The sequence below is a fragment of the Monodon monoceros genome, unplaced genomic scaffold (genome assembly GCF_005190385.1).
Source record: "Monodon monoceros isolate NGI ecotype Baffin Bay Population unplaced genomic scaffold, NGI_Narwhal_1 Super_Scaffold_18, whole genome shotgun sequence".
In the NCBI taxonomy this organism is placed as follows: domain Eukaryota; kingdom Metazoa; phylum Chordata; class Mammalia; order Artiodactyla; family Monodontidae; genus Monodon; species Monodon monoceros.
This window is the reverse complement of record NW_021703774.1, coordinates 138,597,640-138,611,107: the sequence shown is the minus strand read 5'-3', so window position 1 is coordinate 138,611,107 and position 13,468 is coordinate 138,597,640. Positions and strand designations below refer to the sequence as shown.

At 44.1% G+C, this 13,468-nt stretch overlaps 1 protein-coding gene across 5 annotated transcripts in view; it reads right to left on the bottom strand.

The window, feature by feature from the left end:
- Positions 1–7,857: 7,857 nt before the first annotated feature.
- The window catches only part of TTC39A (tetratricopeptide repeat domain 39A), a 61,652-nt gene continuing 56,041 nt past the window's right edge, over positions 7,858–13,468 (bottom strand). For 4 of the 5 annotated variants that reach the window (XM_029227726.1, XM_029227730.1, XM_029227728.1 and 1 more), the window contains 5 exons: positions 13,282–13,402; positions 11,020–11,131; positions 10,487–10,601; positions 9,446–9,562; positions 7,922–8,914 (listed from right to left, as the gene is read on the bottom strand). In XM_029227726.1, the coding sequence (XP_029083559.1) occupies positions 8,791–8,914; positions 9,446–9,562; positions 10,487–10,601; positions 11,020–11,131; positions 13,282–13,402 (589 nt within the window). In that variant the 3' untranslated portion in view covers positions 7,922–8,790. Of the gene's footprint in view, positions 8,915–9,445; positions 9,563–10,486; positions 10,602–11,019; positions 11,132–13,281; positions 13,403–13,468 lie in introns of all 5 variants that reach the window. The other variant, XM_029227725.1, reaches the window with a different exon arrangement.

Sequence of the window (13,468 nt, the reverse complement as noted above, 5' to 3'; positions counted from 1 at the left end):
CCAGCTACTTTCGGTTGTCTATGTAATATAAAACAGAATATAGTGAGCATTGAGGTAACAAATTTTCTGTGAACAAAGCTCCTTCTTAAGGAAGCATGCATTTTAAAAAAGGAATAACAATAAAGGAGTCCAAAGCAGAACTGCCTATGGTCCTGAGACTGAAAATGGCAAACAGGAAAGAAGGTAAGTTCCTTTGGCATAGCTCGGAAATGTAGGCGATTGGTGGCCATGTTTGCTTACAAAGGCATTGGCCAGCAATCAGTTTCTCAGAGCCAGCTGATGGCACTTGCATGTTAAACGCATCAGAGCTAGTCAGCTAATTTTTTAAGCCTTTAATTTTGAAACTGGTGGACATGAGAAAAGGTTAGTATCTCCTGAAGTAATACTAAATTTACCCACCTGAATTTAAAGAGCATCTATTCTTTTACTGGGTATGGAAAAAGTTAGTGAAGATAGTTTGTAACCCCTCCTTCTCTACCCTATCTAGCTCCCCTGTTCTAGCCTTACACTCAACTAGACTTCCCTAAGACACAGGCCTGGTTCAGATGTCCCCATCATGTGAGGCATGGGCATGAGAGCCATCAGCGTCCTATGCAGTCTTATTCTGACTGCATTGTATTATTCCCTTTGAGGACATAGCTGAATTCCTTATAATTTCTTCCCCTTGGTCCCACTTTCTAAGTATTTTGCCATTATTAAAAAGTGTGGAGTAAAAATGTCCAACTATGAAAATTTCCATCTTTGCATTTAATGTCATTACTGACTGACCCACTGTTAGGTGATTTACCTAAGAGCTACCAAGAAGTGGTCTCTGAAAGAATTTTTTCTCAGTTCTGTATTGTCAGAATAGTTGTTTGCTTATGGCTAGGCAGTGAGTGGTTTAATGCTCATAATTCAGATTTAGAGAGGACTTTAGTTTGTAGCAATTCAAGTGAAACATAAGGGTTTAATGGGAGGAGTAACTGTAAATGCTTGATTACATTATATAAAACACCTTAAAACAGTACTTTTTCTGAGTGGTTTGAAAGATGTAGTAAGTTCATTTTATATATTTAGAGAAAGTTAGCTGGACTATTTGTTCTCTCTTCCCATAAAGTACTATTTTTAACTAGAGAAAAATAACATCTTTTTTTAAGCTCCTAAGAGTTACATTGTAACACATTAACGTTTATATTAAAATGACATATAGAAGTTAGTAAATGGATGAGGCACATGTATCTGGGGAATATTAATTTAAATATACTTTGTAATCCTTTTTCTGAGAGCCTCTGGTTCTAAAAACAGCAGTGCTGGGTGATTATTTATTCAGATATTGATTGTCCTGATACAAGTATCCAGACTTTGCTTTTCCATTTATCCTTTGGCTGTTTCCTTGCTCTTTAGCATGGATGAAAATCCAGATGAATCCCTTTATAACCCATTTCCTGATCCATAAAATTTTTGTTAGAGGCTTCAGTAAAATTTTACAAAAGGGGTTTGGATTTATCTGCACATCTTAATTGTTCACATTGTTCTTGTTTGCCTTATCACGCTAAGCAATGGTCATTAGCCCAGGATAATAACTGGATGCATCTAATTAATGTTACTGATAGACTGAAATCATCTACCATTTCATAAATTTTTTATGGAAACTTTAAGAGATACTAACTTTCTTTTACATTTTTGTTTTTTGAGAAAACTAACTGTCCACTGGAAGATTTAGTCATCTTTGGATGCTTTACACAGCAAGTTTGGTTTTCTCTGCGTATGAATGAAGCAGCATTATCAATAAGGTACAGATTTTAGGCATTTAAAACTGATTGTGATCAAAGGGTGAGCAGTGCCTGTTTACTTTGAATACATTCTTATCAGTGTGTAACAGCAGTGCTTATCGACTAGATTTCTTCATGCTGAGAAAATGAAGTTGAAAAAGGTAACTGAGGGTTTACTTCAAGAGTCTGGTCATAGTGATGAATGCTTATGAGAAGATGTGGTTGGCTAAGCAAGTGATGGGCCCAGCTTTTCTCTGAGGGGCCATATAATAGTTAATCTAGTCATTCAGGATCCAAAAGCAAGTCTTAGGTGTTGTGTGAATTGGGAATCCTGGACTGTGCTATCAGATTGGCTTCCAGCACTATCCATACCAGAGGTATGGGGATAAGCTACATTCTGCCAATTCCAGGATCACAGCCAGTCTTCGGCTTTGAGCTAGTGCAGAATAATGATCTTCTTTCCATGAGGGTAGCTGAACTCAAGCAGACAGGTAAGTTAATGGCTACAATTTTAGGGTATGCAGTGAAGGGAAGTTGTTTTTCACAAACCATTTGTCCTCATGGCCCTTGACAATCACTGTCCATGATGTTATTTTGATGTGAGGAATAATAACCATTCTTCTTTTCAGTAGTGAGATGGGTGCTAATGGCGTCAGGTTGGTCATTTTTGCAAGCCTTGTTCTCAGGATTATTTATTTCTGAAACTTTGCGTTAATGGCATTGAAGATACCTTTGAAGTAAGAAATCATGTTTATGGGTTTGGATTTTTGATAAACTGGGTTGCTGATTTCTCATGAAGAGTAAAGAACAAGAAATGCCAACTCACATTGACTCTTAGAGCCTGATTATCACTTAGCAGCATATTGGAAGTTTTTTTTCCCTGTAAGTGTGGTAGCTGGTGCAGGGAAGAGGAGGTATTTTAATGGCAATTCTCATGAAGCAGAAGCAGTTGGTGCTGTTGGCCTTTGGCATGGCACTGGCCTCCCAGCTTCCATGTTTAACCCTGTATAGTACATTCTTCACACAGCAGTTAAAATAGTTCTGAGTAAACTGGATGATGTCTTTCATCTGCTTAGAACTTTTAATTGCTTCCCATTGTGTGGAGAATAAAATCCAAGCTTCTTAATGGAGACAGCAGACTTTCTGCCTCTCTCCTTTCATAGTACTCTACTTTCTAGACTTTTTTGTGTGTGCTTTCTAAAATGGCAAGCTCTTTCCTGTCTCAGATCTTTTGTAGTTCCATCCTGTAGTTCACTTCCCCAGATTGTTTGATGGCTGGTTTCTTACCCTCTGGACCAACAGCCCCTGTTTATTTACTCCATGGCTCTAATTTGTTTACTTTCATGAGAGCAGGACATTTAGGTGCTCAACAGATATTTATTAAGTGAAGGGAAGGAGAAAGCAGGGAAGAAGAGAAGCCCTAAGGAATCTGAGCATTTCTGATGGAGTGGGTGCCACCATCAAGGAGGTTCCCATTGGAAAATTGGGGCCTTATAAAGATCGTTGAGGGTTGCAAGGAGAAGGACAAAGGCAAAGCTCTTCCTGAATGGGCAGCTTTCTAATAAGCCTTGTCTCTAACCAGTACTGCCCTCATCCTCCTCTTCACCTGAGAATGTTGGCAGGTCATAGTTCCTGTATGTCAACTTTTGAAAGAAAGGACATATTGGATACATGTTTTTGTCTGCCCAGTACCCCATCTTTTTTAGTAATAACTCCCAACCGAGCATGTAATCCAAGATAGACCCATTGCAGTACCTCACTCCCTTTCCAAGGCAGTGGTTCTCAGGCTTCAGTGTGCATCAGATGCACTTGGAGGACTTGTTCAGGTGGTTTGGCCTCACCCCTGCATCAGGGGGAGGGGGGGCTGATAATTTGCATTTCCAACAAATTCCCTGATATCTAATGCTGATGTGGGGAACCACTGGCCTAAGGGATGGACATTCAAGCCAAGTCAGACTAATCAGAGTCCTTATCTGGGGATTTTTCATACTGGAGGTAGGAAAAGGAGCCCTTTTCTTGTCACAGAGCTGTAAGGACGTGAGGTCTGAACTGCCACGCAGAGAAGTCAGTTCAAGAGAATAAATCTAACACAAAAGCAAAGCCAAGAGATGGAGAAGGCCTGATGGATGCACTAGAGCCATTGATTCAGTCATCCCCTAGGCCAAACTCACCACTGCCTTCCCACAGTATGTGTGGGCCAATACATTTACCTTCTTAATATACTAAGGACTGTGCCAGGCTATTTGTTTAGTTGATTTCTTTTTATTCTCAGCAGCCCTGTGAAGCAGTTGGCATTGGCCCCATTTTATAGAAGACTAAACTGATTCTCAAAGCAGAATAATTTGAATTCAGTCTGTACTTTTATCCACTATTATCCCATGTAATTAATATAATTTAAAGTTGCTATTTTTAGTAGATCAGGTTTTTCTCTTATGAATTTGCTCACCACCTCTTTTCCATAGATAGTTGTCTGAAAGTCACCTTTAGCCCAAGGGTGACAGATTTCTGGCCCATGGACCACTTTGACCCACAGGTGTGGTATGTTTGGCCAGCCAGCACTCTTAGGTGCTTAAACTTAAAGTTCTAAGAGTGCCTTTAGCATCGTATGCTTCCTAGTTTGTCAGTGTTCCTACCTCTTATTGCCTTACACCAAACCTCTTCTAGCATATGGTTTGGACTCAAGCCTCAGTCCAGGTCTGAGCCTCTGCATCTGTTCACTACCCATCTCTGGAGTAGCTGACTGGAACTCTACCTGTCCAGCTGGGGATTAGATCATGCCTTTTCCTTCAACATCCTGATGATTTTATGAGCAATATGGTTGCTTAAGGATTGCCTTTGTCCAAGATAGACCCTGTCCCTACCTCATGATGCCAAGTGCCACAGGGGAACCGTGCCACACAGGCATATGCTCCATGTACTCCACGCCAGGGATTTCTAGTGTTTGAGTTACCAGCCAGTACCTTTTCCATACTTAACAGTGGCCCAAGAGTCAATGTAAGTCAGATCTGACTTTAAGCTGATAATTTGAAAGCTTGACCAGCAGTTCAGGAAAGCATGAGCTTTAGAGTTCAGCTGCCTGACTTCAAATATTTCTGATGCATAATAGCTGTGTGGTCTTAAGGCAAGTTATTTAACCTATGTCTCAGTTTTCTCATCTGTAAAATGGCAATAATAGCTCCACTTCAAATGTAAAGTACTTAGAATCACAACTGGTAAATAGCACTTAATATTAGCTAGTATTATTCCACCGAGGGCATATGGTATCTGGTGTTATGAAGTGTTTGTTCAGGACATGAAGAAAAACAAAACCATCCTATCCAGTCATCTGTGAGGTGTTAGCTGTGATGTGTCTGATTAAACTTGAACGTCAGCTTTTAGAAGTCCATAGTGACCTTCTGTAATTGCATATCTTACGAAAGTAAGGGCTGTATTATATTTTGTCACTTGAGAGCTGACTAGACAGTAGAAGCAACTCATAGATTGCTTACTTCGAAATGGATTTTTCAGGTCCCTAAATGAGGCTCCTTGTTTGTGGACTGACTTACCCTGTTGGACAGTGATGAACTTTGTACCAGATTTCCACAGAGCTGTGCTAACCCAAGAAGAAAGGCACTTTCCAACCTTGGAAAGCTGCATCTGAGGGCGAGGGTGAGAAGTTCCCATTTGCTGCTTGGTTTTCAGAATCCAAGCACCTCTCACTTATTACTGAATTAGTGTGATGGTGCTAAGGACATAAGAAAACTGTTAAAAAGGCACACTGTTGGGCTTTAAATTTGAAGCAGAGAAGAAGACTGTTGTCCACTCCCTATCACCTTAGAAGAGATAAACTTGGGAGTAACTCCAGAGAAAAGTGTCTTTGGATTTTATTCCCTCATCGAATGATTGCAGCACTCAGAAGGCTGGGGCTTTTTAAAATCCTCCTGATGCTCCCTTCAGTTGCTGGGAATCTCCCACCTGGACCTCAGCCTAGTGTTTGGTTGGCATTGGCCTTTTAGGGTCCTGGCTTTGCTGTCAGGTCGTGGCTTTTTTTTGCTGTGAATGACGACAGCTGTCTTGGAAACACTCCCATTCTGACTTGAGAGATAAGGAATAGGGAATCCTGCCAACATATGGGAGAGCTGATAGGGACCAGCACAGTGCTGGAAGCTACCCTGCCAGTCCAAGGCCTGGGACCAGTGAGAGGCAGAGGTAGCCTTTCTGTTGCCAAGAGCCTATTCAGAGCATGTTACACAGTTGCTGCTTCCTAACAACTGAGTTCCTCTGTGTGGCACAGGATTCAGACTTTCCCCAAATGAGGATTATTTGCTCTCTGGGTGTCCTGGGAGGAAGGCTGACATCACTTCTGGTAAGCAGCCTGGTGGCACAAGGCTTTGACAAAAGGTAGGAAGGTATATATATCTGTTGCCTCTTTTTGGAGATGAAAGCCCAGAAACAGACAGAATCAGAACTGTTGACAGCAGCAAAGAGCCTTAATCTAGTCCAAATTACTAATTTTTAGAGGGTCATGACTTTCCCAAGGTCACTCTGAAAGGCAGTAGCAAAACAAGGACTAGAATTCAGGTCTCCTTATTTCTAGGCCGAGACTCTCCTCACCTGATCAGGTGCCTCTCCAGGGCAGATGTGCTGGAAAGGTCTGCAGTGTTAGAGAAGCAGTGACCAGAAACGGCTCAAGACGCAATGAGAAGCCCATGACAGAATTTTCACCTTCAGAGGCCTCTGCACAAGGATATGGTGGTGTCAGACACCCAGCATTTTCACCTTCACATACATTTTTTGTTTGTTTTTGGCCACGCCACTCGGCTTGCGGGATCTTAGTTCCCCCACCAGGGACTGAACCTGGGCCACGGCAGTAAAAGCGCTGAGTCCTAACCACTGGACCACCAGGGAACTCCCTCACATACATGTTTTTGATGGACTAACTCAAGCTGCAGGTAGGAATAAAGGAGACAGAACTCATAGCCAGACTGCAGCCAGAGGTAAAGGTGACAGAGGCTAATTAATGAAGCCCAGCAGGAAATAGCAACAACTAGGAAACCATCCTGGCATAAAAATTTAAAAATAAAAGCACCTAAGATGAACATTGAGATGAAAGTGTTTTGCAAACGGCAGTTTTGCGAATTATATGTTTGGTATCCTGTGACCGGCGCTGCTTTTATACTGTAATAGGTAGCATTCTAATATGTGAGGGAGGACAACAGGCCACCTTCATTCAGCAGCCTGGCTCTAGTTCACCCCTTTCACCTGCCCTGCCCAACAACCTGGAAGTAGGCTGGGCTCCCAGCATTCAGGCTGTGGAGGAGAGAGAGCTTGCAAAGGACTTGCCCTCTGTGGAAAGCACTCTTTTGTCTAGTTCTAACAAAATAAATAAGGAGTCTTCCTTTCATAGCATTTCTGCTATGACAGTACAGTAAGTGCAAAAGAGGACCTTGGATGAGGGTTTTCGGCTTTGTTTTCCTAATGAGAATATGCTTTACCTAAAACCCATAACTTCATTCAGCATCAACCACAGGAAGCTTGGTTGTATATTAATAGATTAAACCACCTAGCTTCTGGCAAATGCTCAGAAGTGTTTGCTAAATACAGCAGGCTGGAAGACTGGAAAAGTTGTCTTGTGGTTCTTCCTTTACAGAAGCTGCATTCAGTGTTTGAGGAATCACATTTTCACAGATGAATATTTTTACCAGGAAAATGGTTAAGTTGAAGTATGCTGTTGTTAGATTGTGAATGGTAAAACTTGGTGTTTGTTGGTCACTGAACTTGAGTCCTCACTTTAACAGTCCCACTGGGTGCAAATTCAGATGCTTTTAGGCGCCAGAAAGATTATAAGTGTTGAAAAGAGCCTCTACTCAGCTCCAACTGATTGTTGCCTTGTGGGAATGAGGCCCAATATTGCCAGATTATTAAAATAAGATGCCAGAAACCAGATTTATTTGTGAAATCTCCCCATTTTAAAATGTTAGTAACTTATTCTAAAAATTTTAAAACATTATGTTGGCTAAATAAAACATGCCTGAGCCATATGACTTCTGATTCAAACGTTCTGCCCAGCCTAAGAATTCAAGCAACAACATATTTTACTGAAATAGATGTTGCATGATCTCTTAAAGTGTATAAGTTTTATTAAATATATCTTTTCTCTTAACTGAAAAATCTGAAACACACAAACAGGCCAAGAATAACCATTCTGTTTCTAAGAAAAACGCTGTCGGTAAATAAGTGTACCTCGAACGGAAATACAGAAGATTTTTATGTTTCATAAATCATTCCCAGTGGTTTCAATTTGTCATATAGCAGACTGGTGTCTGAGAAACTTTACCTGCCAAACTTCTTGGCTTTGGCACAGAAAGGGCCACAGGGCTCCCCCTTCCTTCAGGCCTCGGTATCGCTATTCCTTAGTGGCGAAGATTGATTTTTTTTCCTACAGATGGACTCAAAATTATCTCACTAAAAAGACGTGTTTGATTTTTTTTAAATTGGAAAGTTGTTACAAAGGGAGTGTAAGAAGGAAGGTAGTGGGAGTGTGTGAAACCTCTATGTCCAACCCCCAGAAACCTCAAAGCCTGCAGTGCAGATCCTCCTTTGGGTCCTTCCAGCCCTGGAAGCTGAGACCTCGCTGAAGTCTGAAAAGCACTTTGGCCCTTGGCATCATAGATTTGCCTCCACATCAGTAGGGGTTAAAACAGTGATTTACAGGTGGTTGGTTGGTAGTTTTTTCCAAAGCCAACTTTGATCCCATCAATGTATTTCTAAGGAAAATGTAAACTGTTTATACATTCTCTTAAACATCACAGTGAAAAACAAGTACCCGTATATGTGATAGGGCAGGCAGAGGGCTCCGGCAGCTCTGTCCTTGGCAAAGGCCCTTGGCCACACGGGTGAAAACGCCAGCTTCGCTTCTGCACAGATACCTGTGTCGTGTCATCGCACTGGAGCACTGGTGGGCTCCAACGGCAGGGCAGGGGGAGGGGATCTTTTTGAAATGTTTCCAGGAGCTCTGTCCAGCTGACTCTGTCTTCCAGCCTGGGAGTGCTGCACAAAACTACAAGGGCATTGATGAGACCACGGATCTGTTGCCATTCTCTAGGGAAGACTTGGCTTGGAGTGTGGCTGCCTGGATTCGAAAATGTGTCCTTGATTCCATGGAATAATTCTTATAATTTTGCCTGGAAGAAGCCAGAGAATCAGACACATGAGGCTGCTCCAGGAAGTGCTTTTCCTTTAGTCTGAACTGTGGGAGCCCACTAGCCAAGCAATATTTTTAGAGGCTTAGATCCCTACCTCTGTCTAAAGAAAGAGTTGGGCCCTGATGACTAATAGGGATTACCTGTTACCATGCCCTCTGGTGCTACTCTTGGTCCTGTTTTTGGGTCCCTGAGCTTGAAGGAGTGGTTTCAAGAGGTAGATCCAAGGGCTGGAAGGCAGGAGACCTGCATCTTCACACCAGCCCTGCAGCTGGCTTGTGGTGTGACCCTCAGTCCCTGATGCTGGGATATCAATTCCTCATTGGTAAATTGAGGAAGAGGCCTCCCCTATGCCAGGTGAGAGCTGGGTTCCCCAGGGACATGGGCCCAGCCTCTGGGCTGCCTATACTGCCTCTGCCAGCACCCTCCTCCCTCACTGCTGCCTGGCCTCTTCTGCCCATACCCTGCACCCCATGGGGAACAAAGGACAGACCAAGGGCAATCATGCCTTACTTGGCAGTTTCCAAGAGTTTGACAGCCTCTTCATTTCTGCCTTGCTCCATAAACAGCAGGGCCAGCTCCAGCAGGGCATTTGGGATCAAGTAGTGGTCATATTTAATCCTCTTTTCACTGCAGGACAGAGGAAAACATGGCTTACAGGCTCTGCTCTTGAGACATCCTTCAGGCACGTCCTTCAGACTCCTCCTGAGCCTCTCCCCAATGGCAGGATCCAACTCATGGTCTTGTGGGGTTTTCTGATCTGAATTCCAATTTGGGAGGGTTCCCACTACCTAGCCCTAGAAAGGCTTAAGATCCACAGCAAAGCCTTCCAGTCCTCTGCACCTGGGGCCCCAAGTCCCTGACAACCTATGGCTCATGTCATGTCCTTAGTTAGCCCACCCCCACCTCAGTCCCCAACCCCCCCTTTATTTCATCTGCAACCTTTTCCCTCTACAACCTCACCCAGGCAGGGAAGGACCTGACCACTGTCACCCAACCTCAGGTGTCTTTCCTGTGTCCAGGCATTTGCACATGCTCTACCTACTCCACTTAAAACTCCTCCTTCCTTGCTTTCTCTGCCTGGTAAACTTCCCAATATAAGTGGCATCCCTGGAAAGCCTTTCCTGGTATCTAGCATTATTAGGTTTAGGTCCCTCCTCCTGGCACCTGCTGTCCTTGCTTTCCTCTAGCACAGCCCTCACCATACCAGATTGAGTTGCCTGTAGCTGTCTGTCTCTCTAACATCTGCACTCCCCAAGGGCAGAGTTGATAAATTACAAACTCCAGGGGGCACCATTCACACGAAACTCATTGCGGATGGTCTCCTGTAGTTGGGCAATCTGGTGGCCCTAGAGGACAACGTGGGAATGATCTGTGCCCAGCAAGGGTCCTGGCACAGGATAGACACTAGTACATGTGGAGCGAGTAGGGGTAGTCCAGAGTCAGGCACTGTGCATGTGTGCATGAGGAAAGAGAAGCCCAGAAAATGCTGCCCTGGAGCCATGGGCCCAGCAGTAGGCCATCTGGAGCAGGAGTGGCCACAGAGGCACTTACTTGGCAGAGATGCTCCTGAAATTCTCCTCGGCCTCCTGGACACGGCCCAGATATTTCAGACACAGGCCTTTCAGCAGCTTCACCAAGCACTCATCATCCACTGAGTACTCATTCTCTGAGAATAGGGGAGTGAGGGAAGACGACAGGTTTGTTCATTTTTTCAGCAGTTACTCATGGAGCCCCTACTCTGTGCTGGGCCCTGGGGAGACAGAGGCGGCTCACACATGGTCCCCATCCTCAGGGAGCTCACATCTGGGGAGGAAAGACATACTGAGACGATGACAATACAGTGATACCAGGACTGATTGAAGGAAGCCCGGGGGTTGTGGGAGCCCAGAAGAGGCCCTGACCCTACCTGGGGGACAAGGGACAGCTTCTTGGAGGAGCTGCCACTGAAGCTCAGTCTGGAAAGGCAAAGGACAATTACCAGGGTAGAGAAGTGAGGAAGGACATTTTTGGTAGAGGGAATCTTCAACTGTAAAGACCTGTGGTCTGACCCAGCCTGGCAGGTTCAAGGGCCTGGGGGTAGTCACCTGGGCCCTTTTCCAGCAACTCTTCAGTCTTGGTGATAATCTCAAGTATCCCGTCTGTGAGTTCCGGCTGCTTCCCAATCACAGCGTAGCCATTCCAAATGTACATCATTTCCTGGGGGCAGGGGAGCAAGTCAGTCCCAGCTTTCCTCCCCAGTGGGGCCTCAAGTTTCCCCATCTGTAAAATGGGTAGCTCAGATCAGAGGATCACTAAAGGCCCTTCTAACTCTAGAAGTCTCAGCCCAGCCTTTGAAGCTGTGGACTTGAGGGAGTTATGGGGAGTCTTATCTCTTACTTACTATTGAGATCTCCCCTTACCCCAGTGAGAATTTAAGATGGGCCCATATTCTCACTCTTCTGCTCATAGCTGCTGATAGTTTTCAGTTACTTTTCTGCTCATGGCTTCCTGGGGCACTACTCTGCTCTCTCCCAATCTCTCTGTGCCCACACTCTTCCCATTCTTTGAGGACCAGGTCATGCCCCACACTCTCCAGGGACTCCTCCTCCTTGCTCCAGCTAATAGGGCCTCCTATATTGGAGGAACCATAATTTACTTAAGCACTTCAGGAGCTTAAGACCATGTTACCTTCTCTCCTATTTCGCCAAGGCACTGAGCGTGAGTATCCATCTATGAAACATACCTGATGCCTTTTTTTGCCTTAACTGCCAGGAAGTTCAGAATACTAAATTAAATTTTCATTCTAGTAATTCTGTTAGCTTAGATTAGCATTTCCTAAACTATCAAACCAGGCAATGGATGTGAAAGTGACTTGTATACATAAAGTTCTAGAAAGACTTGTTATGGCTTTTGTTATGTTCCAGGGAGGGATTTTAAGTTTAGACAAGGTTTTATCAAGTTGTTAATATGGTCTCAAGTTAGCAAGTGTTCCATTAAAAGATTGTTCTGTGGCCAAATAAGTTAGGGAAAAACTGCATCTTCAGGCTTCTCCTTGGAGACCTGCCATGCAGATTAGCATATAAAGGCTCCAAGAAGATCTACGGTATATAAACTTTGTTTAGGCCAGTCTTTCCCAAATGTATTTAATCACAGAAATCATTTTATGCACAAATAGCATTTTTCAGATTATAGTTTTGGAAATTCTCCCCTAAATTTCTCATATAGTTGCTTCCCCTGCCCCCATTTGATAATTGCTTTGTTGTATATTTTAACCTGTAAAATAGCTCAGATTTTATTTAAAGATATTCAGGATACGAGCTCTAAATAAATTCTACATAAATATTGAATTTTTGATTTCTAAAGTGTTTAACATGTTTTATCAGCCGATTCTCATAACTGCCCTATGAAATGGGCAAGGAATATATTATTATTTACATTAAGGGAAAGGGGGCCCTACACAGGGTCACACAATTAGTGAATAGCAGAGCCAGGTCTCTGAAGCAGCACCCTTTCTACCTTTCTGGCTGCCTTATTATTTGAATAACAAGGACTCTTAACAAACTAGAAACTTCTCTGATGCCTGCTCAAATCATGCATGGAATTAGCATCAAAACCATGGTTCAGAATATGGGCTCTGGAACCAGACTACCTGGGTTCAAATTCTGGCTAACAACTCACTAGCTATGGGACTTGGACAAGTTATTTCATTTTTCTACTTACATCTTATCTACTTAGTAGATATTTTATCTTCCTCCTTATCTATTAGGCCTTATTATCCCCTTCTGTAAAATGGAGATGCCACCAGCACGTACTAAGAGGGTTGTTGTGAGGATCAAATGAGGCCATAGGCAATGGGTATAAGGAGCCTTGAACACAGCAAGTGCCCAGTAACAGTGCCAGCAATTGCTGTTATTTCAGAGTTGACTGTAATATAACATGGTCCCAGCCTCAGAAAATCTTGGTCCAGTGAGGGCGGGACAGTGTAAACAACAGTTCTAATCGTGTGACAAGACAGAAACAGCGTGGAAACACAAACAGCCAAGGGATGCCGCTGCCTGGGAACAGGGGTGTGGGGCTGTCTCGGGGGGCTGCTCTTTCTGCCTTGAGGTGCCTGCAGCCGACTCACCTGTCTCTCCACCCCCATCCCTAGTAGACCAGTGCTTTCTCAGAGGTTGAGGCAGGCTCCAGCTCATCTGTGTCCCCCACCCAGTACCAGGTGAATTGTGAAATCCTCTCCAGGCCCCTGAGGCATGAGGTCTTCTTACCTCATCCACTTCCCCCGGGACCAGTGGCTATATCCCTGGCTCTCAGCTCATCCCCACAATCCCAAACTGGAGTTCAGAGCCAGTCAAGACCCTCCTACCCACCAGAGCAGGGATGGGCAATGACATAGGTTTGGGGGAGAGGTAGCGTCTGGACTTCCGGATGGCAAACTTCTCTGTGGGTAGAGATTTCCCAGCAATCTTGAGTTTCAGGCCTGGCACAGCTCTGTGGAAGAGATGAGGAGGGTGGGGAGAGGGCGAGAAAGTGCTAGAAAGGACAGAGTCCCCAGCC